Below are 25,496 nucleotides of genomic sequence, written 5' to 3'. Positions count from 1 at the left end.
GGAAGAGCTGCTGGCCAATTGGAAGATCTGTGGCTCAGCGCTGCCACCATGCTTTTCAGATTGCCTCACCCACATTAACTGCCCATTTAAGGTCCTCCATGGGAGACTGGGTGAGATATTAGAAGGTTAATTTGTTCTGCTGACCTGCAGGAAATTGGATGGCCTGAGGTCGTGGTCTCTGTCTTACAAGTAGAATGTAAGGAATTTACATTCCCATCCATTGCTATTCAGCCATTTGCATGGCCATTTCCTAGCTATTCAGAGTAAAGGAATTACATTATCGTCCCCTAATCAGAAATCAAGAAGAATATTGCAATTTAAATTCTAATTACTTACTGCAGTTAAAAAAAATATTCACAACAGATTTAACCATTAAGGGATGATTTACATTACACTGTTTCTGGAAACAATGTAATCACTGCATTGTGTCTTGAGTGGCATGTGACTGTCGGTGGTGGTGACTGTCGGGGGGGGGTGACTGTGGGTTGTTGTGTGGGCATCACTGACTGTGATGTAAAAGTTTTGTATAAAGGAAGGCCTGTTCCTTTGTTCAGAGAGATCTTTGACACAGCTCCACAAGCATTGCAAAGAGTATTAGGGGTTCCTCCACAGCTTGTACTTGCTTAATAAAACTTGCTTCTTCACAGAAGTTGCAGTTGTATCAAGTGTGCAAGAATTTCAAGAAAAAGAACCTAGCATTGGGAGGGAAGCAGCATGTGCCCTAAAACTTCAGACTTAATTGGGTCAGAGGCAGGAAAACAGCAGCACCTCCCACTCAATTAAATGCCCCAATTTCCAAACCAGTCACAGACGAGGGCATTAAATTCCATTGTGTTGCTGATACCGCAGGACCAGGAAGTGTGTTGGTGATGCCATTGTTATTGCAGCCTGTGGTCTGACTTGCTCCTGGAGATCTGATCACAAGACATGATCACAAGACTGTGGTGCTGAATCACATGACTTTTGAGCATGTAATTTACCCATTACCAAGATGACTACATTTTCCAACTGGATGATGCAGACTAACTGAGCCCCCACCCCCAAAAAGAGTTCCCTTTTTATTTTAGTGAAATAAACTGAATTTATAGAAAGGAACTCAAAATGATGTTACTACAATTAGATTTGACTGATTCATCACTGCATGCAATTTCTAACAAAACTTTACATGAAGCTTTCTGACCTTTTTTTTTAAAAAAAAAGAAACAAGATACAAGTTATAAAAATAATGCAAACTCAGATCTCAATGGGCAATAAACACTGGCCAACTAGTGATGCCCACATCTCACAAATGGATTAAAAAGCAAAGCACTGTGGTAGGATGAATCAAAAAGCAGATAATTATTTCAATGGAGAGACACGCCAAAAGACTGTAACACAGAGGGGTCTGAGTGGTTATGTGCACAAAACACAAACTATTAGCATCATGTTCCTAACAGGTAATAAAGGTGACAAATGGAATCTCTGTTTTTATTGCTTGGATGCTGGGAGTTTGAAAATAGGGAAGTCTTGTTACAACTGTACAGGGTGTTGTTGGGAAGGCCACACTGGGACTACTGTGAGCAGCGTTGGCCCCTGTATTTGAGAAGGGACATGCTGGAAGCAGTTCAAAAAAGATTCACCTGGCCAATGAATGAGGGGTGGTCTTTTTGAAGAATACAATATTCTGAGGGGAAATCACAGTCGGACTCAAAATATTAACTGTGTTTCCTCTCTCCACAGATGCTGCCAGGCCTGCTGAGTTTCTCCAGCAATTCCTGTTTTTATTTAAAGATTCCAATGGGGCTTGACAGGTTAGACATCAAGATGTTTCCAGTAATGGTGTATCACAACCTATGGGACAGAGTTACAGAGTTCAGGGGGCACTCTTAAAATGGAGACTCAAATGAACTTATTCACCCAGACTGAAGTGAATGGCCTAAAATGTTGTGGAGATAGATTACTGAGGAGTAAAGAGGAGATAGATTTTTGGAGTATCAGAATTGAGGGCTATAATGAGCTGACAGTAAAGAGGAATTGAGGTCAGGGGCAAAATTAAGCATTATTTTGTTGAATGGCAGGGGCAGGCCCATTCCTATTCTTACATAAATGTTTCTCTAGTCTGGATCGTGCAAACAGAAGCAATCAGAATTTTAAAAAGAGCTTGCAACTTGGCTAACATGATCCTAGAATTATAAATCATTAACCCCAGAACGAACGTGTCGGCCAATCAAATGCTTCCACACCTGCTTTACCAATCATCGTTGTTAAACAGTAAATTAGGTACAAAATGGACTACAATCATTACCTTCCTTATATGCTTTGATGATTGCTCTAAGTTCCTGGTTGGTTCTTGAGGCAAGAATTTCGATCAAACACTTTTCATCAGTTCCTGCACCCTGCAGAAGATACAACAAAAACCAACAAGTTGGATCAACCATAAGTTGGCAGAGCTACGCCGCCATAGTGTCTAGTGACTTCCATGGGAGCTCCAGACTGTCTGAGCAATTTTATTCCAGACACATTGAACAAAAACCTGTTCAGCAACAAATGATATTTTAAAGCTACTTGGGTGCTTTCTCTATCAAGCTGACACTTCCACATCAGATCAGCTCAAAGCTGGTGAACAGCAGATTTATAAAATAAAATGCATTTTTAATTGTACATTTCTCAGAAAACTCACTCTGTTTCTGAAACTGTGAAAAAAAAATCTGACAGTTGTGAATTCCGAGAAATTTTCAGTCTGAAAGAGATCTGTGTTAGAAGACTATATTTTAAATTCAAAACAAGTTATGGTTAAGGATACAGCACAGCTCAAGTCAAGGGATTGTCATTCTCATTTTAATTCAGATATTTCAGTGGATTCACGGTGCTATTAAAAGATTAGAAATTTGATCAAAGCAATAAAAAGGTCGAAGAGCTTTACTTCCAACTTTATACCAGAATGAAAAAGGATTGGATTGATATAATGTCTTTTGAAATCAATCTCAGTTATCTTTGAAGTGGGACTCATGGTTGTAATGTAAGAAATATATTTAGACAGTACAGGCCTTTTAATGCGCTTAACTTACACACAAAACTAAACACAGTCTTCAGAAATCTCATTCTACATACTCAGAGCTTTCTTTACTGCAGCTTCAAATTTGTGGCCTCCAGAACTGTAAAGGTTTATTGTACAGAAATAAGTAATTTGGTTCATCACATCGATTGTTTTTTTCTGCAGCAATCCAAATCTAATCACTCCAACTTACCCCAGCTCATCATCTGCATCACATATTGAATTTTCCCTAAAAAGGTGTAATGTTCTCTGCTTGAAACAGTCCCTGAGGCAAAGTATACCCTCCTCCACAGAAAGACATTTCTACCAACTTTCCTCCTCACTGAGCAATTTAAATTAAATGTTTCCTCAACTCAGTGGAACCAGTTAGACATAGCATACAGGGTTTTAGTGTGACAGAATATTTGGCACAAAACATAAATGGTCCATACAACAGTTAAAACAAAAGATACACAGAAATTACCAAAGAGAAACAGAACTTCCAGCTCAATTCATCCATATTGACGTTTATCCTCCATAAGAATATGAGGCCTAACCCACTGTGAGGCTCCCACATTTCCCCTTTCTTTAAATATCTTTGTTTAAATGATAGCAATGGCAATGCTGCAAATCAATAACATCAGTAAGCTTTCTCCCAGTCTCAACCCTCCACATAAAAATGATTTACTCAGCTCTCTATCCCAGGTCACTGCTTACTTTAAACCAATACCATCTTTGTCCAGACCTCTCTAACTGGGAACAGTAATTTTTTTTATCTAGTCCATGTCACACTTACTCCATTAAATCAATGTAAATCAGGCAATACAGAGAACAGTCACTTGTGTGAGGCTCCTGGGATGAAAAGGTTTACTTTAAGCAGACAGGCTGAGTACATTGGGGTTTTTATCTAGTGTTTAGAAGTGGGGCATTCTTATTAGAATGCACAAGATTCTGAAGGAAATTAAGATGATATTTGATGTCCATCCCTAACAGAACAGATGGCATTTAACAGTTTGTAACTTCAAGAGAGTCAGGAGGCAGAGGTGAGGAAAATGACTATCACTAAGGAGGAGTGGAGAAGCTGAAAGGTCTGAAATCACCTGGACTACACACCAGAGTTCAAAAGAAGGCAGCTCAGGAGGCAGAAGGGGTATTGGTTCAGGAATCACTGGAGTCAGGGAGGGTCCCACAGCACTGGAAAATGGCTAATGTAATACCCCTGTTTAAAGAGGGAGGAAGGCAGAAGACCTGACATGACCTTGGTCATTGGTAAGATTTAACAGTCCATTAAGGATGAGATTGCAGAGGACTTGGAACTGCATGGTAAAATAGGGCTGAGTCAGTACAGTTTTGTCAAGAGGAAGTCACGTCTGACAAATCTGTTCAAATACCTCCTCAAAGAAATGAGTACATCAGGCAAAGGAGAGCCAGTGGACGTGATGTATTTGCATTTCCAGAAGGCCTTTGACAAGGTGCCACACAGAAGGCTGCTAAATAATTAACAGTCCATGGTGTTAGGAACAAGGTACTGATGTGAATAGTAGAGGAAAAGGGATCTTTTCAGGATGGTGTCTAGTGGAGTTGGAACCACTACTATTCACGTTAAATGCTCTGGATGAAGGAACTAGGACATTGCTGCTACATTTGGAAATGACACAAAGACGGGGGGGGGGCAGGTAATATTGAGGAGGTGGGGAGACTGCAGATGGACTTTCGAAATGGGAAAAGGCTTCAGAAATCTGAAGCACAAAGAGACTGATTTCAGGACTCTCTTAAGGTTAACATGTAGGCTCAGTTAGCAGTTGGAAGGCAACTCCAATGTTAGCATTCATTTCAAGAGAGCTAGTGTAGAAGAACAGGATGTACGACTGAAGAAGTATAAGGCACTGGCCAAACTGCAAATAAAATATTGAGAACAGTTTTGGACTCTGGACCCCGTTTCTAAGGAACGATGTGCTGGCAGAGAAGGGGGTCCAGAGGAGGTTTACGAGAATGATCCTGGGGATGAAAGGCCTGTCACATGAGGAATGGGTGAGGACTCTGGGCCTATACTCGATGAAGTTTAAAAGGATGAGGGTGACTCACTGAAATGTACAGGCCTGAATACGGTGACATGGAGAAGATGTTTTCCACCAGTAGGAGAGACTAGAAACTGAGGGCATAGCCTCAGAGTGAAGGGACAACCTTTTGAAATGGAGATGAGGAGGAATTTCTTCAGCCAGAGGGTGGTTAATCTGTGGAACTCATTGCTGCAGAGACCTGGGTCGGCCAAGTCGTTGAGAGTATTTAAGACAGAGATAGATAGGTTCTAGATTATTAAGGGAATCAAGGGCTACTGGGAGAAGGCAGGAGAATGGGGTTGAGAAATATTTCCAAATGATGACTAGTGGAACAGACTTGATGGATTGAATGGCCAAATTCTGTTCCTGTGTATTATAGTTTTAACCATATTGCTGTGGGTCTGGAGTTTTGGAGGACAACTGATTTCCGCCCTTAAAAGGGGGTAATGAACCAGCTGGATTTCTAAATGGCGAAAAATGATAGTTTCATAGCCCCATTACTAAGGCTAACTTTTCATTAGTTGGATTGATTAATTGGTTTGAAATGCCATTGTGGGATTTGAACACTGTCCTCAGAATACTTGAACACATTACCGTTAGTGCCACCACTGGCCGTGGAATCCATCTGCCCATCTGATGTAAAAGATCAATTTGAAGAATAAAGAGTTTTCTTGGTGGGTTGGCCAACAATGATCTCACACCCAGCATCACTAAAAAAACATCATCTTGACATTCATTTCTTTATGCTTGCAGGACCTTGCAGTGCACACAATGTCTGCTGTGTTTACTACAACAACTTCAAAAATGTCACGGACAGTAAAACACCTTGAGGTCCCGTGGTCACAAAAGTCACTATAAAAAGTGAAGTTCAGACATTAAAAGTACTAGCAACTCTGTTCAACCTCTAACAGAGAGAGAGCATGCTGGATATATACAGCAAGTCTGATAGCAATTGCAGACAGAAAACAGAGTGAATGTTGAGTCCAGTGACCCATCAGAGTTTGTTGTTTCTCTATCACTCTTTGTTTCCGATTTCTAGTATCTGCAGTTCTTTATGTTTATCTCCTATTCAACAAAAGCCGAATTGCAATTGAGAAAATTAATTGCACATCTCGAGAGCAGCTCTCCCACTGCTTCACTCCAGCCAGGAGCATCATTTGCTCTGGAAAGCTGAGCACAACAAACTTCAAGTTTACAATGATCCTTACACTGGGAAGTGAGAGATTTTACTCAGTCAGTGCAGCACATTCCATCTAAACAAAAGCAATAGGAGCTGGAAATCTGAAATTAAAATGAAGAATTCTGGAAGGATTCAAGCAACATTGTGGTATTCTGCTCCAATGTCTCCTGGGCTATCCAGTCACCTTCGCTAGAGATAGCATATGGATGGCAAGTGAAAACTTTGAAGTAGAGCTCTCTGTCCAGAAATTCTGTATTGCTCACTGACACAACACAGCAGGGAAATGCGAGAGAGAGTAGAGAGTCCATGTTACCATCACAAAAATCACAGATTGTTACAGGACAGAATGAGGTCATTTGGCCCACTGTGTCTGTGCCAGCTATCCCTAATTGCCCTCAAGGTACTGGTAATGAGCGGCCTTCTAGAATTGCTGCAGTCCATGTGCTGTAGTTATACCCACAATGTTGTTAGGTAGGGAATTCCAAGATATTGACAGCAACAGTGAAGGGATGGTGATATGTTTCCATGTCAGGATGTGAGGGGCATGACAGGGAGCTTGTTCATGGTGATGTTTCTATGTGTCTGCCTCCCTTGTCCTTCAATATGGTAGAGGTCACAGGTTTCAAGAATACTGTGTAAGGAGCCTGGGAGAATTGTTGCAGTGCGTCTCAAGTGGCATGAATGTACACCTATCAGCTCAAATTTAATATTGTCCATCTCTGATTTTTCACCACTTCACCAGACACCTTGGCAGAAAGGTTGGCTGATACTATTTTTGAGACTGAAATGTTAGTAGTAACTGGGCCTCCTACTGCCAGGGCTGTACCACTAAGCCAGTTTCCCATCTTGTGGATGATACATTAAATGAAGCCTATGCCTACTCAGATATACACAGAGAGTCACAGAGATGCACAGCGTGGAAACAGACCCTTCGGTCCAACCCATCCATGCCAACCAGATATCCCAACCCAATCTAGTCCCACCTGCCAGCACCCGGCCCATATCCCTCCAAACCCTTCCTATTCATATACCCATTCAGATGCCTTTTGAATGTTGCAATTGTACCAGCCTCCACCACTTCCTCTGGCAGCTCATTCCACACACGCACCACCCTCTGCGTGAAAATGTTGCACCTTAGGTCTCTTTTATATCTTTCCCCTCTCACCCTAAACCTAGTTCTGGACTCCTCAATCCCAGGGAAAAGACTTTGTCTATTTATCCTATCTACGCCCTCATGATTTTATAAACCTCTATAAGGTCACCCCTCAGCCTCCAACGCTCCAGGGAAAACAGCCCCAGCCTGTTCAGCCTCTCCCTATAGCTCAAATCCTCCAACCCTGGCAATATCCTTGTAAATCTTTTCTGAACCCTTTCAAGTTTCACAACATCTTTGCAATAGGAAGGAGACCAGAATTGCATGCAATATTCCAACAGTGGCCTAACCAAAGTCCTGTACAGCCGCAACATGACCTCCCAACTCCTGTACTCAATACTCTGACCAATAAAGGAAAGCATACCAAACGCCTTCTTCACTATCCTATCTACCTGCGACTCCACTTTCAAGGAGCTATAAACCTGCACTCCAAGGTCTCTTTGTTCAGCAACACTCCCTAGGACCTTACTAAATGCTGAGGGATTCTGACCCACTAATTCTATTGATCTAATAGCAACAATTCAATGTGTATTCAAGGAACAAATTTTTTTAGTGTTTACAATAAACAAGGCATTCAAACAGCCATCGTATGAGGCTAACCTTAATCTTGATTTAGATTACTCCCCAAAACATCAACATTAACTCAATGCAATTTCTAAAAGACCAAATGAGGATTTTGTTAACGTCCAGAATCAATAATTCCGATCCTTTCCCGATGAACCTCTGATCACTTCAGTTCGTCCCAAAGTCAGCTATCCATATCCTCTTTTGTATAGAGTCTTACACACTGAGCACCACTGTGCACAGCCCATCATCACTAGAGCTGAATATTCCCATCTTCATTTTCAAATTCCTCTAACCCCTCCATACTGGCCCTGACCCTCTCCATCTCTGGTTCTAAAATTCTTCAAATCCCCCACTCTCTCTCCCCCTGCAAGTTGTTCCTGAAAATCCCTTTGACCAAGCTCATGGTCAGCCATTCTGGGGCTTCACTGGCTTTGTTTCAGTTTTTATTTGACAGCACTCCTGTGATGCATATTGTAATGTCTGCAGACGATAAAATCGCTGGTTAATATGCATGTTGTTCTTGTAAAATCAGTTTTTAAACTTTTTTTTAGAAAACACGTTGTACCATAATTCCAACTCCTACTGAACAGAATGAGCAGGGAGTGGTTAACAGTTATGACTCTGGTGATTCATTTCAAGTATTCTGGGCTCAGTTACTTCCTTCCTGCCACATAAACTGCACAGATGTGAATTCTAAATGAAAGCAATAACGGGAATTCTTTTCATAGTCGTTAAAACATTGAATCCATTTTTAAGACAAGAGCTTGATGACTAGAAGATAAATGGAAATTTGTACATGTCCAACAGGGGTATTAAGAATCTAATGCGATATTTTTCCACTTAATCTACAGAAAAAACATTTATTTGCACATAAGCCTTTAAGAGGTACTTTAACTATTGCTACGACACCAACGGCAAAGCATAGAGTCATAGAGATGTACAACATGGAAACAGACCCTTCAGTCCAACCTGTCCATGCCGACCAGATATCCCAACCCAATCTAGTCCCACCTACCAGCACCTGGCCCATATCCCTCCAAACCATTCCTATTCATATACCCATCCAAATGCCTCTTAAATGTTGCAATTGTACCAGTCTCTACCACATCCTCTGGCAGCTCATTCCATACACGTACCACCCCTCTGCGTGAAAAAGTGGCCCCTTGGGTCTCCTTTATATCTTCCCCCTCTCACCCTAAACCTATGCCCTCTAGTTCTGGAATCTCTGACCCCAGGGAAAAGACTTTGTCTATTTATCCTAACCATGCCCCTCATAATTTTGTAACCCTCTATAAGGTCACCCCTCAGCCTCCAACGCTCCAGGAAAACAGCCTGTTCAGCCTCTCCCTGTAGCTCAGATCCTCCAACTCTGGCAAAATCCTTGTAAATCTTTTCTGAACACTTTCAAGTTTCACAACATCTTTCCGATAGGAAGGAGACTAGAATTGCACGCAATATTCCAACAGTGGCCTAACCAATGTCCTGTACAGCCGCAACATGACCTCCCAACTCCTGTACTCAATACTCTGACCAATAAAGAAAGCATACCAAACACCTTCTTCACTATCCTATCTACCTGCGACTCCACTTTCAAGGAGCTATGAACCTACACCCAAGGTCTCTTTGCTCAGCAACACTCCCTAGGACCTTACCATTAAATGTATAAGTCCTGCTAAGATTTGCTTTCCCAAAATGCAGCACCTTGCATTTATCTGAATTAAACTCCATCTGCCACTTCTCAGCCCATTGGCCCATCTGGTCAAGGTCCTGTTGTAATCTGAGGTAACCTTCTTCGTTGTCCACTACACCTCCAATTTTGGTGTCATCTGCAAACTTACTAACTGTACCTCTTATGCTCGCATCCAAATCATTTATGTAAATAACAAAAAGTAGAGGGCCCAGCACCGATCCTTGTGGCACTCCACTGGTCACAGGCCTCCAGTCTGAAAAACAACCTTCCACCACCACCCTCTGTCTTCTATCTTTGAGCCAGTTCTGTATCCAAATGGCTAGTTCTCCCTATATTCCATGAGATTGAACCTCGCTAATCAGTGAAGTCCATATAGATCACATCTACTGCTCTGCCCTCATCAATCTTCTTTGTTACTTCTTCAAAAAAACTCAATCAAGTTTGTGAGACATGATTTTCCATACACAAAGCCATGTTGACTATCCCAAATCAGTCCTTGCCTTTCCAAATACATGCACACCCTGCCCCTCAGGATTCCCTCCAACACTGATGTCATAACTTCAGTCACCAACCATAAATCCAGTAAGTCCTGTCTTGTCATGACATGGGGTGCTTTCAGCACAGTCAACCCATTTTCACCCACTCATAACACCCATTATCATTTACTGAGCTTCTCTACTTCCATGGCTTATCATCTTCAATTCCTCTGTCTGCTTTTTTGGAGCTCTATTTCCACCTATTCCACTCCCCACCTCCCCCCTCCCCCTGCCCACCACCTCCCCACTCCTCCACCATCCACCGCACCCCCCCCCCATCCAAACTATCCTCCACGACCCTACTAGCATTAATGCCATATTTTCCTAGTTGCTATCAGTTCAGATGAAGAATCACTGGACTTGAAACATTAACCATTTCTCTCCATAGATGCAGCCAGACCTGCTAAGCTCCCCTAGCAACTTACGGAGTTTTAGGATTGAGCATCATGGAAAGAGACCCTTCCGCCCACTCATCCATGCCGACCAGATATCCTAAATTAATCTAGTCCCATTTGCCAGCACCTGGCCCATATCCCTCTAAACGGTGGTTAGCACAGCTGCCTTGCAGCGCCTGGGACCCAGGTTCAATTCCCACCTCAGGTGACTGTCTGTGTGGAGTTTGCACATTCTCCCCGTGTCTGTGTGGGTTTCTTCTGGGTGCTCCAGTTTCCTCCCACAGTCCAAAGATGTACAGGTCAGGTGAAGTGGTCATGCCAAATTGCCCAGAGTGTTAGGCACATTAGTTAGGGGTAAATATAGGGTAGGGGAATGGGTCTGAATGGGTTACTCTTCGGAGGGTCAGTGTGGACCTGTTGGGGCAAATGCCCAGTTTCTATATTGTAGGGAATCTAATCTAAACCCTTCCGATTCATGTACACATTCAGATGCTTTTTAAATGTTATGATGTGGAGGTGATGGTGTTGGACTAGGCTAGACAAGGTTAAAAATCACCACACCAGGTTATAGTCCAACAGGTTTATTTGAAAGGACAAGTTTTTGGAGTGCTGCTCCTTTGTCAGGTAACTAGTCGGGTAACCTGACAAAGCAGCAGCGCTCTGAAAGGGTGTACTTCCAAATAAACGTATTGGACTATAACCTGGTATTGTGTAATTATTATATTTTAAATGTTGCAAATGTACCAGCTTCCATCACTTCCTCTGGCAGGTCATTTCAGACATGCACCACCCTCTGCATGAAAATGTCCCTTAGTTCCCTTTTGAATCTCTCTCCTCTTACCTTAAACATATGCCCTCTAGTTTTGGACACCGCTACCCTATCCTGGGGGACAAAAAAACTTGGCTATTCACCCTATCCACACCCCTCATGATTTTATCAACCTCTATAAGGTCACTCCTCAGCCGACGATCCTGGGAAAATAGCCCCAGCCTTTTCAGCCTCTCCCTAGACGTCCAACCCTGGTAACATTCTTGCAAATAGTTTTGGAACACTTTTAAGTTTAACCTCCTTCTTATAGCAGGGAGACCAGAACTGAATGCAGCAATTCAAAAGTGGCCTAACCAACGTCCTGCACAGACACAACATGACATCTCATTTCCTACGTGGAGGTGGGTACTACAGATTAAAGTCAAGATTAGAGTGGTGCTGGAAAAGCACAGCAGATCAGGCAGCATCGGAGGAGCAGGAAAATCAAAGTTTCGGGAAAAAGGAAACCCGATGAAGGGCTTTTGCCCGAAACGTCTATTTTCCTGCTCCTCGTATACTGCCTGACCTGCTGTGCTTCTCCGGCACCACTTTAGTCTTGACTCTGATCCCATTTCTTATATTTAATGTACTGACCAATAAAGGCAAGCAACACCAAACACCACCTTTGCGATCCTATCTACCTGCAACTCCACCTTCATGGAGCTATAAACTTGCACCCCAGGGTCTCTTTATGTGGCAACACTAACCAGGACCCTATCATTAAGGTGTAGAAGTCCTGCCCTGATTTGCCTTTCCAAAATGCAACACCTCACATTTATCTAAACTCCATCTGCCATTCCTCAGTCTATTGGACCATCTGACCAAGGCCCCATTGTAATGTGAGATTACCTGCACTATCTACTACACCATTAACTTTGGTGTCATCTACAAGCTTACTAACGTTTCATCCTATATTCACAATCAAAGCATTCATATAAATGACAAAAAGCAGTGCACCCAACACTGATCCTTGTGGCACACCACTGGTCATAGGCCTCTAGTCCGAAAAACTCTGCACCACCAGCCTCTGTCTCCTACGTCAAGCCAATTTTGTACCCAAATAGCTAGCTCTCCCTGATCTAACCTTGCTAACCAGTCTACCATGTGGAAACTTTGCCAAAAGCCTTGCTGAACTTGTTTCAGATCTCCAACACCCGCAGTTCTTGTTTTTTTTTGTTGCTGTCAAGATACACTGTTCACAAAGTTCCACTAACAAAGATTTCTCAACAAAGTCAGAGCTCTCGTGATGACTCAACACGTTGCAGGAGTGGAAGCAGAATATTACAGATCAGGACAGTCCTGGATGCAATCCCTCGTGCCAATGAGACCATTGGTCCCCGGGTTAATGGGGAGGCTTTAAGGAAAAAAAGAAATTAGCTGAGATTTCCAACTGCTGGCTGTGTCCAGAGGTGGACATTGGGTATTCTGAGAACAAGAATACCCACAGTTTGGAAACAGGCCATTTGGCCCAACAAGTCCACACTGACCCTCCAAAGAGTACCCCACCCAAGCCATCCCCCTTACCCTATTACTCTTCATTTACCCCTCGCTAATGCACCTAACTTACACATCCTTGAACACTATGGGCAATTTAGCATGGCCAATTCACCTAACCCGCACATCTTTGGATTGTGGGAGGAAACCCACACAGACACAGGGCAAATGTGCAAACTCCAGACAGACAGTCGCCAGAGGCTGGAATCGAACCTGGGTCCCTGGCGCTGTGAGGCAACAGTGCTAACCACTGAGCCACCATGCCACCCTCTTTGTTGTTTCTTATAGGAAAATAACCTGAAGATCTTGAATCATAAACTGGGTTCAGTCGTGCCCAATGTTTATGTGTTACAAGTGCCAATTAATATGGACATTATGCTGTTGGAATCAAACAGATTTCCTATTATGAAGGTGTTAGAACAGACAGATCTTGACATTGATTAGTGTGCAGATTTGGTCATGCCCACACACTTGGTGGGTATGTTGTGTGCAATAGTCTAATTACATGATTTGTGATCCCAAATCACAACCCCTCGCACAGGTGGCCAACATGCAACTAATGAAAGCCTACCCGAAAGTTTCAGCCTGTACGATGGCAAAATAAGCATGTAAACAAACAGCAGGCTGGTCTTGTGCTGCAGAGCTTACTAGTTTTGGTGAAAGCTTATTATGCACTGGAAGCTAGAATTTCAGTGAAGGCTGCATCGTAATTAGACCCAGACATCTGCCTAGCATCTGCCCCAGCCATGATGCACCACTCCTCTAAACAGTCAATTAGTTTAACTAACATTAAGCAGCAAGACTTTTGGGCTCCCTACTGATACAGTCAATCAATGATCAATGGGGTGAGTGTCTGGTGCACGCAAAACACATGCTAGTAAGCAGCACAAAGGTGGTGTGATGCCTGGACTTCAAACAATGGGTTAATCATACATTGCCATTTCGTGCATACATTCATTTACCAGCTTCCCAATTTAGCATCTGCTAGCTTGGCACGCATGTCAAAAAATACTCATTGGAAAGGCCATTTGGCACACCACACACAGTATTTGAAGTGTCAGTGTCAGGGGCCAGGAGGAAAATCAGTAGAGAAAGGAAAATGAAAAGACAGCTCAGAACATTAAATTGGTATTTCAACAAAAACTTTAACCTTGAAACGAAGCATTGAAATTTAACAGACTTTAGAAGCCCCTGAAGTCTACTGCAATCAAGTAGTAATAATTTAGGGATTTGGTTCCCTATGCTAACCTCAATTATCTCCAGTTTAATGGAGTATTCATTGTGGGATGCTGACAGCTAACAAATTGCTCACTGGTTTTCGTTTTCTCTAATTAAGCCATGTTAACATGTTCTATTGACTCAGAGTAGCTGCACTGAAAATTCAACGCTAAATAAATACAAATCAGAAACAGCAAGCTCAAAAGGACGAGGGAAACTGGAAAGTAGGGGGAAAGACAAAAGAAGGAAGGGAAAAAAAGTAGATTAAGGTTCGGGGATAAATGGGGAAAACTGGGGAATGAGGTGGTACTAGCTAATGGCTGGAAGCTACAGCATCATGAGGAGTAAGTGCAAAGCTGGGAGAGGAAGGGCCAGTCAAAGATGCAGATGGAAGTGCCGTAAGTTAATAATGAAAGATTATCTTCACTGATTGCAAAATGGAGAATAGAGGAATAAAGCCTGATGATTCGCACTGGAAAAGAGAATGAATGTTCTTGCGTAGAAAGTTATCAAAACCTGGAGATGCTTCACCAGAAGGTGAACTGAAGTTGCAGAAGTAAAAAACGTTAGATATAATTTAAGAGGGGCAACATTAATTATTTGAAAAGGAGAAATATAAAAGAATCTGAAGGGAAGGGGTTTATAGCTACTGGTTATGCTGGAATTCCTAAGATTCTATGAAAATTCACCTTTATTAAGTCAGAGCTAAAGAACAGATTAGAAATGTGATACTGAACTGAGTTTAGGCGATGCTCCCCAAATGCCAAGGCCTCTGCCCACTGTTTAACTCAGGTCAATGCCACTTAGTTTCAACAAGTTAAGGCCCGCTTGATATCGGCTCTGCCTGTGGCTCCCAATGCAAGTCATCAACTTCTCAAAAAGCTCAAAGAGAAAAGCAATGACTGTCAAGCCCTTGTGAAGGGCAGGTGATTCCAGCTCTAGGGTCAGCACAAAAATTAACAGATTATAGGATATTACTAATTATTGGTAGAATAATTGGTCACTGAGCAATTGTGCTGTCATTGGCTACAATGACAAACTGAGTGTTGTCAGTATTACTATTAGCTATGGGAGCAATTTCATAGAATCCCTGCAGAGTGGAAGGAGGCCATTGGGTCCATCGAGTCCACACCAACCCTCCAAATAGCATCCCACCAAGACTCAGCCCCCTACCACATCCTGTAACCCCACATTTAACATGGCTAATCCACCTAGCCTACACATTACAGGGCAACTAAGCACGACCAATCCACCAAACTTGCAAAATCTTTGGGCTGCGAGAGGAAACCCAGGCAGACACACGGAGAATTTGCAAACTCCACGCAAACAGTGGCCGGAAGGTAGAATCAAACTTGAATCAAAATTGGAGGGTAGAATCAAACTAGTGTTGTGAGCCACCATGCTGGTCCAATGTGAGACACTTATTGGCGGAAGCCACACTTCATTGTGTTCTGCAAAATGGCTTACTGGCTTCAGATTCCCTCCTTCAGCCAGCCTTCCTGCTTCCCAGAACTTATCTTATGATAACTGTGATCATTAAATCACGAGGACAAGGACTGATAATCATCTGCAGTTTAGAGGATTTGGAATGGAACAACATTTGCAGATAATACACAGTTAAAAGAAATATCTAGATTTTATGGGGTCTTGTAGCCTCTACCCTGCAACTCAGAAGTCATGAATTACTCTAAGACAAAAGAATGGAATTCTTGCCAGGAGGACATCCCACCTTTAGAGAGCTGAGCCATAGCAGGGAGTGGTGGCCACTGCTGGGACTATATAGAGGCAATCCCCAATGCTGAGAAGCCTAGGTAAGCATATGAATATCAAAGAATGGAAGGATATGGACTGAGGGCAGGCAGAAGCGATTAGTTTAATGTGGCATCATGGTTAGCACAACATCGTGGGCCGAAGGGCCTGTACCTGTGCTATAAAGTTCTATCTGCCAGTCACCTCTCTCTAATAACACTATGGTCCAGGAGGATTGTGGCAACTTTACCTTACTTCTGTGCATCTAAAAGGTCTTCATATAGACAAGGTATTACCATAAAAAGCAGGAGAATTCAATTAATAACTTACCTTCAGTGCATTGTGCAATTGGGAAACATCATATTGTAGAGGAGTCTTCATCAGCCCAACAATCAGCTTTTCAAACTTGCCACCCAATTCAGATTTTAGATCCTCAACAAGATCCTGTTGCATTTAAATAAGATTACTGTTATATTTCACATTCCTTCAATACGTCTCTGCCAAGTTTTTACAAAGAATACAGTTGACACATGGTTTCACTTAGTGAGATTCCTTCCACAAAATCAAATTGCAGAATTTGGAGACAATTTTTCCAAATGGACATTAGCCAGATCTTAATAGAAATGACTAATGCAAGTGGGAGGAAGCAGCTCAGAGACAAAAATGGACTGGATTATCAAAGCAAGACTGTTAAAGACTGCAATGCCTTTCCCTTCCTCTCTACAGCCCAGAATAAAGAAACTTCAGAAAATCTGTGGCTGAAATTGCCAACTAACTTAACATTTTAAAAGGATTCTGACAATTTATTTACTAGATTTCATGTGGAATATAAGAGAGCAACGGAAAACAGCCAACTGATTACATGTGAGTGGTTGAGAATATCTTACACCCACTTTTATAATTATGTAAGGTTAGAAAAAGGCCAACAATGTTTACTCCAAACACAAGACAGGAAAGATGAATTTGAAATATTTACTATCCCTTCCATATGATTTTACAGAACCATTATTATAGACCTGATAAAGGATTTACTGGAAATTTATCAGGATTGAAGGGTGATTAAAGCCTGAAAAACTTCTGGGTTTTTTTTCAAGTTATAAATTGAAGTGTGAAAGTAAATAATGAAAAGTTTGTTTCATCAGTTGAAAAATAACTCATTTATACACGGTACCTTTCATGACCTTGGAATATTCATGATCCTGAATTAATTTGTAGATGTTTTTTCTGGAAGTGTTGTGATAAGGTTAGTTCTACACTCACACAAGAGTGAGCATTACAGACTTTAGTTGACCTAACTACATATCAGGATGGCTCTCTGCCTCTCTCATCTCCAGTGTCATAAAATGCAGACCATCTGGCTATAGGCTTCTCGTTCAGTGAAATCAAGGCCCTCCTGCTTCTGTGAGCAATGCCATTTGGTGTTCGGCAAAGGCATTATCTCAGCTGTAGCTCAATGCCCTAATGCTGCAGTTGCCAGAGCCACAGCTTGGTATCCATTTCCAGTTAGGGCTATCCATGAGCCTCATGTCTCTGGTTGAAGGTGTAAGTAATATGTTATTATTCTTGTTCATTCCCACCTGTGACACTCAGCATTAGCACCAAGAAAGGGAGGGAAGTTGGATTTGCAGCCTTTGGCCCATTAAAAGTTGACATGGGGTAAAGCTGTTTTGTAATGGCGTGGTGCAGTACTTGAGCAGGGTTTAATGAAAATAGTCATTCTTTCTCAGATGTAGTCTCGCTCCAGTCAGTCCCTCTTCCATCCATCCTGGGGATTAAAATTTCCTCAATATTTCAGTGATCAGATAGTATTTCAATGAAACAGGCTAGTTAGAAAGGTGTTGAAGCTCCATTGTTGCTCCAAATGCCAGTTGGATATTTGGAATGAAGTACAATCATTTTAAGGCACACTCAATGATCAAATGACTTTGGACCTCTGGTTTATTAAAAGGTATGCACCACTGGGACTTTTCCACGTCTCTCATTTCCATTATGACGAATGCATAACTGAGAGTTACATGCAGTCAGCACGACTATCACGATGGTGAGAAAACTAGATGGAGCTTGATCTTCTTTCGACTAAAGTTTGTGTTTCGAGCAAATGCATTAAAAACAAATTGAATGCTATAATGAAGCATGCACATCGATGTTTCCTTACCCGGCCAAACAGAGTTTTGTACTGAAGGTTGATTTTCATACGCTGGGTACTGCTTCTAGTTGTCAGGATATGAAGAATGGCACTTTCATCAGTACCTATAGAACAAGAAAACAAAATCTAAAATTTTAAAGAATTATTAAGGGGGGGATTCAAGATGGCGGCGACCCAGCAAGTCTGAGTCTATAGTGCTCTTCCCAAGACTGGGGTAAAGTGGGTCACCCACCCCCACCACACTCACCAAATCATTCATAATAGCTGTTTAATTTAATTAGCTGCTTAGTATTATATTTAAACAGTCTAATATTTAGTAAAAATGACGAAAGGGAAGGGAGCCCGCAGTTCTCAGCAAGCAGGAACCCCTCCCCCACCCTCTCCAGCTGCAGCAGAGGCGTCCACAGCCGCCCCGGGGGACTTACCTACAGTGACAAGCCTTGTGGAGATGATCTCCAAGCTGGTCGCGAAGATCGATGCTTTTATCGAGGAGCCCCGAAGTCGATGGGACTCACTCTCGGCCGCGCTGCAGAAGCACGACTGAGACATTAAAGAGATCGAGCGCCGAGTTGGAGGGGCGGAGCTGAAGACCGCGACCTCCGAAACTACAGCGCAATCGGCCGTGGATCAAGTCCGGACTCTCGAACAGTGAGTCCAGACCTTAGAGAATCACATTGATGACCTCGATAATCGAGGTCGTCGAAAAAATATTCGTTTGCTGGGCCTTCCCGAACGGGAAGAGGAAGGCCAGCTTACAGTGTTTCTCGAACAGTGGCTGCCACAGCTTTTAAATTTGGAGGCTGGATCAGGCCAGGTAAGGGCAGAATGGGCCTACCGGGTCGCAATACGCGGGCCCGGCTCAAACCAGCGCCCCCGCCCGGTCCTGTTCCGGCTGCAGAGCTATAGGGAGAGGCAGATACTCCTAGAAGCTTCTAGAAATCTTGGAAAAGACCCCCAAGCTATGATCTATAAAGGATCCAAGACCATGTTATTTCAGGACTTTTCCCCAGCTCTGGTCCGAAAGAGGAAGGCATTCGACGAGGCGAAGAAGCGAATGTGGGACTTAAATATTCAGTACTCCTTACGCTACCCAGCGACGTTATGCTTTAACCATGAAGGATCCGTGTATAACTTATATATATATAAGCCGGGGGGTTTGGTTAGTATTGGTGGGGGGAGGTGGTTACCTTATTCTATTTTACCTCTGTCTTTAGGAGCGGGGTTGTTTTTCCCTTGTTATTTTGTATTATTTAATTATTATTTGTTGAGGTTATAGAACATAGAACATAGAAGAATACAGCGCAGTACAGGCCCTTGGGCCCTCGATGTTGCGCCGATCCAAGCCCACCTAAACTACACTAACCCACTATCCTCCATATACCTATCCAATGCCCTCTTAAATGCCCATAAAGATGGAGAGTCCACCACTGTTACTGGCAGGGCATTCCATGAACTAACGACTCGCTGAGTGAAGAACCTACCCCTAACATCAGTCCTATATCTACCCCCCCTTAATTTAAAGCTATGCCCCCTTGTAATACCCGACTCAATACGCGGGAAAAGGTTCATACTGTCGACCCTATCTAACCCCCTAATCATCTTGTACACCTCAATCAAGTCACCCCTAAACCTTCTTTTCTCTAGTGAAAACAGCCCCAAGTGCCTCAGTCTTTCCTCATACGATTTTCCTTCCATACCAGGCACCATCCTGGTAAACCTCCTCTGCACCCGTTCCAATGCCTCCACATCCTTCCTATAGTATGGCGACCAAAACTGCACACAATATTCCAGATGCGGCCGTACCAGAGTCTTATACAACTGCATCATGACCTCAGGACTCCGGAACTCAATTCCTCTACCAATAAAAGCCAGTACGCCATATGCCTTCCTCACCACACTATTTACCTGGGTGGCAACTTTCAGAGATCTGTGTACATGGACACCAAGATCCCTCTGCTCATCCACACTACCAAGTATCCGACCATTAGCCCAGTACCCCATCTTTTTGTTATTCTTCCCAAAGTGAATCACCTCGCACTTAGCTACATTGAATTCCATCTGCCACCTTTCTGCCCAGCTCTGCAGCTTCTCTATATCCTGCTGTAACCTGCCACATGCTTCCTCACTGTCAACAACTCCTCCGACTTTCGTATCATCCGCAAACTTGCTCACCCAACCTTCTAACCCCTCTTCCAGGTCATTTATAAAAATGACAAACAGCAATGGTCCCAAAACAGATCCTTGCGGAACACCGCTAGTGACGGCACTCCATGAAGAAACTTTGCCATCAACTACTACCCTCTGTCTTCTTCCATCCAGCCAATTCCTAATCCAAACCTCCAACTCACCCTCAATGCCATATCTCCGTATTTTCTGCAGTAGCCTACCATGGGGAACCTTATCAAACGCCTTACTAAAATCCATATATACCACATCTACCGCTTTCCCCTCATCAACCTCCTTCGTCACCTTTTCAAAGAATTCAATAAGGTTTGTGAGGCACGACCTGCCCTTCACAAAACCATGCTGACTATCCTTGATCACATTATTCCTATCCAGATGTGCATAAATCCTATCCCTTACAATTCTCTCTAAGACTTTGCCCACAACAGAAGTGAGACTCACCGGCCTATAGTTACTAGGGCTATCCCTACTCCCCTTTTTGAACAAGGGAACCACATTTGCTATCCTCCAGTCTTCTGGGACTACTCCTGTAGACAAAGAGGACATAAAAATCAAGGCCAATGGCTCTGCAATCTCCTCCCTTGCTTCCCAGAGAATCCTAGGATAAATGCCATCAGGCCCAGGGGACTTATCTATTTTCACCTTTTCCAGGATTTCCAACACCTCTTCTCTACATACCTCAAAACCATCCATTCTACTTATTTGTGCCTCAGTATTCTCATCGACAACAATGCCCTGTTCCTGAGTGAATACTGAAGAAAAGTATTCATTCAGTGTCTCCCCAATCTCTTCCGCCTCCACACGCAACTTCCCCCTACTATCCTTGACTGGACCTATTCCTACCCTAGTCATTCTTTTATTCCTAACATACCTATAGAAAGCCTTAGGGTTTTCCCTAATCCTATCTACTAAGGACCTTTCATGTCCCCTCCTTGCTGCTTTTAGCTCTCTCTTCAGGTCCTTCCTGGCTACCCTATAACTCTCAATCGCCCCAATTGAACCTTCACGTCTCATCTTGAGATAGGCCGCCCTCTTCCATTTAACAAGGGATTCCAATTCCTTATTAAACCACGGCTCCCTCGCACGACCCTTTCCTTCCTGCCTGACAGGTACATAATTATCAAGGACACTCAATAGTTGCCCCTTGAACAAGTTCCACATATCATTTACACTCTTGCCTTGGAGTCTACTTTTCCAAGCCACACATCCTAAGTCATGCCTCACCGCATCATAATTTCCCTTACCCCAGCTATAATTCTTGCCCTGTAGTACACACTTATCCCTCTCCATCACAAGTGTAAAAATCACCGAATTATGGTCACTATCCCCAAAGTGCTCACCTACCTCTAATTCTAACACCTGGCCTGGTTCGTTACCCAGAACCAAATCCAGTATGGCCTCACCTCTTGTTGGCCTGTCTACATATTGTGTCAGGAAACTCTCCTGCACACATTGAACAAACACTGACCCATCTAACGAACTTGAGCTATAGCTTTCCCAATCAATATCAGGAAAGTTAAAGTCCCCCATAACAACCACCCTATTACTGTCACTCATCTCCTGAATCACCTTCCCAATCCTTTCTTCAATGATTCTAGGACTATTAGGAGGCCTGTAAAAGACTCCTAACAGGGTGACCTCACCTTTCCTATTCCTAACCTCAGCCCAAACTACCTCAGATGGCAAGTCCTCATCCATCGTCCTTTCCACCGCTGTAATACTATCTTTGACAAGCAATGCCACACCTCCCCCTCTTTTACCCCCACCTCTGACCCTACTAAAACATTTAAATCCCGGAACCTGCAACAGCCAATCCTGTCCCTGTTCTAGCCATGTCTCCGTAATAGCCACAACATCGAAGTCCCAGGTACCAACCCACGCTGCAAGTTCACCTACCTTATTTCGTATACTTCTTGCATTGAAGTATACACACTTCAAGCCACTTCCCTGTTTACAGGCACCCTCCTTGGAAATTGATGCCATGTTCCTCACCTCCCTACACTCCAGGCCCTGCACCCTGAAGCTACAATCTGGGTTCCCATGCCCCTGCCGAGTTAGTTTAAACCCCCCCCAAGAGCACTAGCAAACCTCCCCCCAAGGATACTGGTTCCCCTCAGGTTCAGGTGTAGACCATCCTGTTTATAGAGGTCCCACCGTCCCCAGAAAGAACCCCAGTTATCCAAAAAGAACCCCAGTTATCCAAAAGGTTGTAATTTTATAGTTATATGTTTATATATGGTATTAACATTACCAAATATATCCAGGTGTGGGTGGGGGTAGGGTGCTCACTGTTAACTCTAGCTTGGTATTATATTTGAATTATATATTGAGGAGCGCCTGGGTCAAGGGAGGGGCATTGGTTGGGGGAGGATATGATGGGCCTTTGGAAAGGAAGTGACACCCCCTGGGAACAAGGGGGAAAATCTCCACTTAAATATGTTATTTTTTATTATTTAGAAATAGTTTTTTATTATACTGTTGTGAGTGTATTAGAGAGCCTTTATTTTTGTAAATTTTATATGCTCTATACTCGGGATGTTCTGGATAGGGTTTCCCCTCCTGAGGGGTCTCGGATTTGCCCGGCTGATTATGGCTGATCAGTCGGTTAAGTGGTGCACCTGGAATGTGAAGGGGAGTAATTCGCCAGTCAAAAGGAAGAAAATATTATCAAATCTTAAGAAGGAAAGAGTTGATATAGCTCTCCTACAGGAGACACACCTGTCGGATAAAGAACACTTGAAATTACGACAGGGTGGATTTAATCAGGCCTTTTTTTCTTCTTTTAGCTCAAAAAGTAGGGGAGTTGGTATTCTTGTTCGGAAGAATTTCCCTTTCAAAATCCTAAATCAGATAAAAGATGAATCTGGACGATATATTTTGATTAAAGCCCTTATAAATGGAGAGGAATATGGGATTTTAAATTTGTACTGCCCCCCCGGCACACCCCTTTAAATTTATAATGGAAGCGTTTTCAAAATTGATGGCTCTTGGTGCCCGTCATACAATTATAGGGGGAGACTTTAATTGTATTATGGATCCGGAAATAGATAGGATTCCCAAGAGTACTGCAGGAGTATCTCCCAGATCTAGACAATTGGTGGATCTGAACAAAGAATTAGGATTAGTAGATGTATGGAGATGTCTTCATCCACAGGGCAGAGATTTTTCTTTCTATTCCAATCCACATAAATGTCATACCAGAATTGATATGTTTTTTGCCCCCTCGATTTTTTTAAATTCCGTATCATCCTGTAAAATAGGTAGTATAGCAATTTCCGACCACGCTGCTGTATATATGGAAACTAAGGCGAGGAACAATGGGGACATCCCCTCGGCATTGGCGTATGGACCGCTTCCTAATGAAAGATAGTAAATTTGTAAAGTACTTCTCTCAAGAATTTAAAACTTTTCTAGAAATTAATTCAGGTATGGCTAGCAACCCATCAATGATGTGGGAGACCATCAAAGCTTACGCGCGAGGTTTGATCATCTCCTACTCAGCGACCCAGAAAAAATTGAAGGGAGAACAACAGCGTCTGCTTGAAGCTCGCTTAAAAGCAGCTGAAATAGCATACACTGATAGACCTTCTATTATTAAATTGCAAAGGATTACAGCTCTTAGGACAGCTCTAAACACTACGCTTACTCAAACGGCTAAGAGGGAAATATTATTTGCAAAACAAAGGTTATATGAATATGGCGACAAACCGGGTAGATACTTAGCATTTCTTGCAAAGAAAAAAAAGGCCCCTCAAACTATCACGTCTATCAAGGAAAGTACGGGTATTTTGACTCATGATCATAAAAAGATTAGTGCAATCTTTAGAGAATTTTATTCTGCATTATATAAATCGCAGGGTTGGTGAAGACCGGACTAGGAGGATGCAATCATTTTTTAAAAATTTGACCTTTCCGGGCCTAGCTTCGGAACAGGTATCGGTCCTAAATGCTCCTCTAACAGTCCAAGAAATACTTGATGCAATTAGGCAACTTCAGAGTGGTAAGGCACCGGACCCAGATGGTTTTCAAGCTGAATACTATAAAGAATTTACAGAAATATTGGCTGGTCCACTTATGGACATGTATAACTATGCATATAGTCAGGGCTGTCTCCCGCCTTCGCTGACAGAGGTAAATATCTCTCTTAAAAAAGGAAAGGATCCAGAAGATTGTGCGTCATACAGACCAATATCCTTGCTAAATGTAGATTTTAAAATCCTTTCTAAAACATTAGCACTGAGACTAGAAAGGGTACTGCCACATATTATAAAGGAGGATCAGACAGGGTTTATTAAGGGCCGTAGATCATCCAATAATATTAGAAGGGTTTTGAATATGATTCAAGCCTGTCATCAGGGAAAGATACCAGGAGTAGTAATTTCATTAGACGCGGAAAAGGCATTTGATAGGGTTGAATGGTCATATTTGTTTTACACATTGGAAAGGTTTGGCATTGGACAGGTGTTTACCAAATGGGTCTCAACATTGTGTGGTGATCCCAAAGCAGTTGTGGTTACCAATGGATTAGGTTCGGATAGCTTCAGTGTGGGTAGGGGCTGCCGTCAGGGATGTCCTCTCTCGCCATTGTTATTTACGTTAATAATTGAACCACTAGCAGAAGCTATACGGGCGGAACCTAATATAACGGCCCTGAGGATTGGTACAGGTAAACATAAAATTACCCTGTATGCAGATGATGTTCTTCTATTCCTCAGTAATTCTCTGATGTCCGTACCTCACCTAATCCAAGTTATTAATACATTTAGCGCATTCTCAGGCTATAAAATTAATTTCTCAAAATCGGAGGCTATGCCAATGGGTGGCCTTGCTATGATACCCCATTTAGTGGACGGATCCCTTTTTCCCTTTCATTGGTCCCTGGAGGGCTTCTTATATTTAGGCATTTTTATTACCCCAGTATTTGGTCAGTTGTATAAGGCTAATTTAGTGCATTTACTGGAAAGAATAAGACAGGACCTTCAGCGATGGGGAGACCTTCCAATTTCCTGGTTGGGTAGAATGGCACTAATTGAAATGAATGTCCTGTCCCATCTCCTATATCATATGAGAATGCTTCCGGTGATGCTGCCGAGGACAGCTTTATGTAAACTATATGGCTGGCTGGGTTCCTTTATCTGGAATCATTAAGCTGAAGAAGCTACAGCTTCCACAGGCAAGGGAAGGATTGGACTTTCCAGATTTTAGGAAATATCAGTTAAGTTCCCTATTAAGTTACATAGCTGATTGATTGTGGATCAGACAAGACCCAATCTGGTTGGACATCGAGGCCTCTCAAGTAAAAT

At 42.7% G+C, this 25,496-nt stretch overlaps 1 protein-coding gene across 1 annotated transcript in view; it reads right to left on the bottom strand.

The window, feature by feature from the left end:
• The window catches only part of anxa5b (annexin A5b), a 68,345-nt gene that overhangs the window by 20,782 nt on the left and 22,067 nt on the right, over positions 1-25,496 (bottom strand). The window contains exons 4-6 of the mRNA XM_043674025.2: positions 18,019-18,113; positions 16,194-16,307; positions 2,285-2,375 (exon numbers count right to left, since the gene is read on the bottom strand). Coding sequence (XP_043529960.2) covers positions 2,285-2,375; positions 16,194-16,307; positions 18,019-18,113 — 300 coding nt within the window. The remainder of the gene's footprint in view (positions 1-2,284; positions 2,376-16,193; positions 16,308-18,018; positions 18,114-25,496) is intronic.

Source organism: Chiloscyllium plagiosum, unplaced genomic scaffold (assembly GCF_037043375.1).
Source record: "Chiloscyllium plagiosum isolate Xiang-an unplaced genomic scaffold, Cpla_swu_hap1 HiC_scaffold_36, whole genome shotgun sequence".
Taxonomy (NCBI): domain Eukaryota; kingdom Metazoa; phylum Chordata; class Chondrichthyes; order Orectolobiformes; family Hemiscylliidae; genus Chiloscyllium; species Chiloscyllium plagiosum.
Note: the sequence above shows the minus strand (reverse complement) of the source record. Positions and strands in the feature narration are given on the sequence as shown.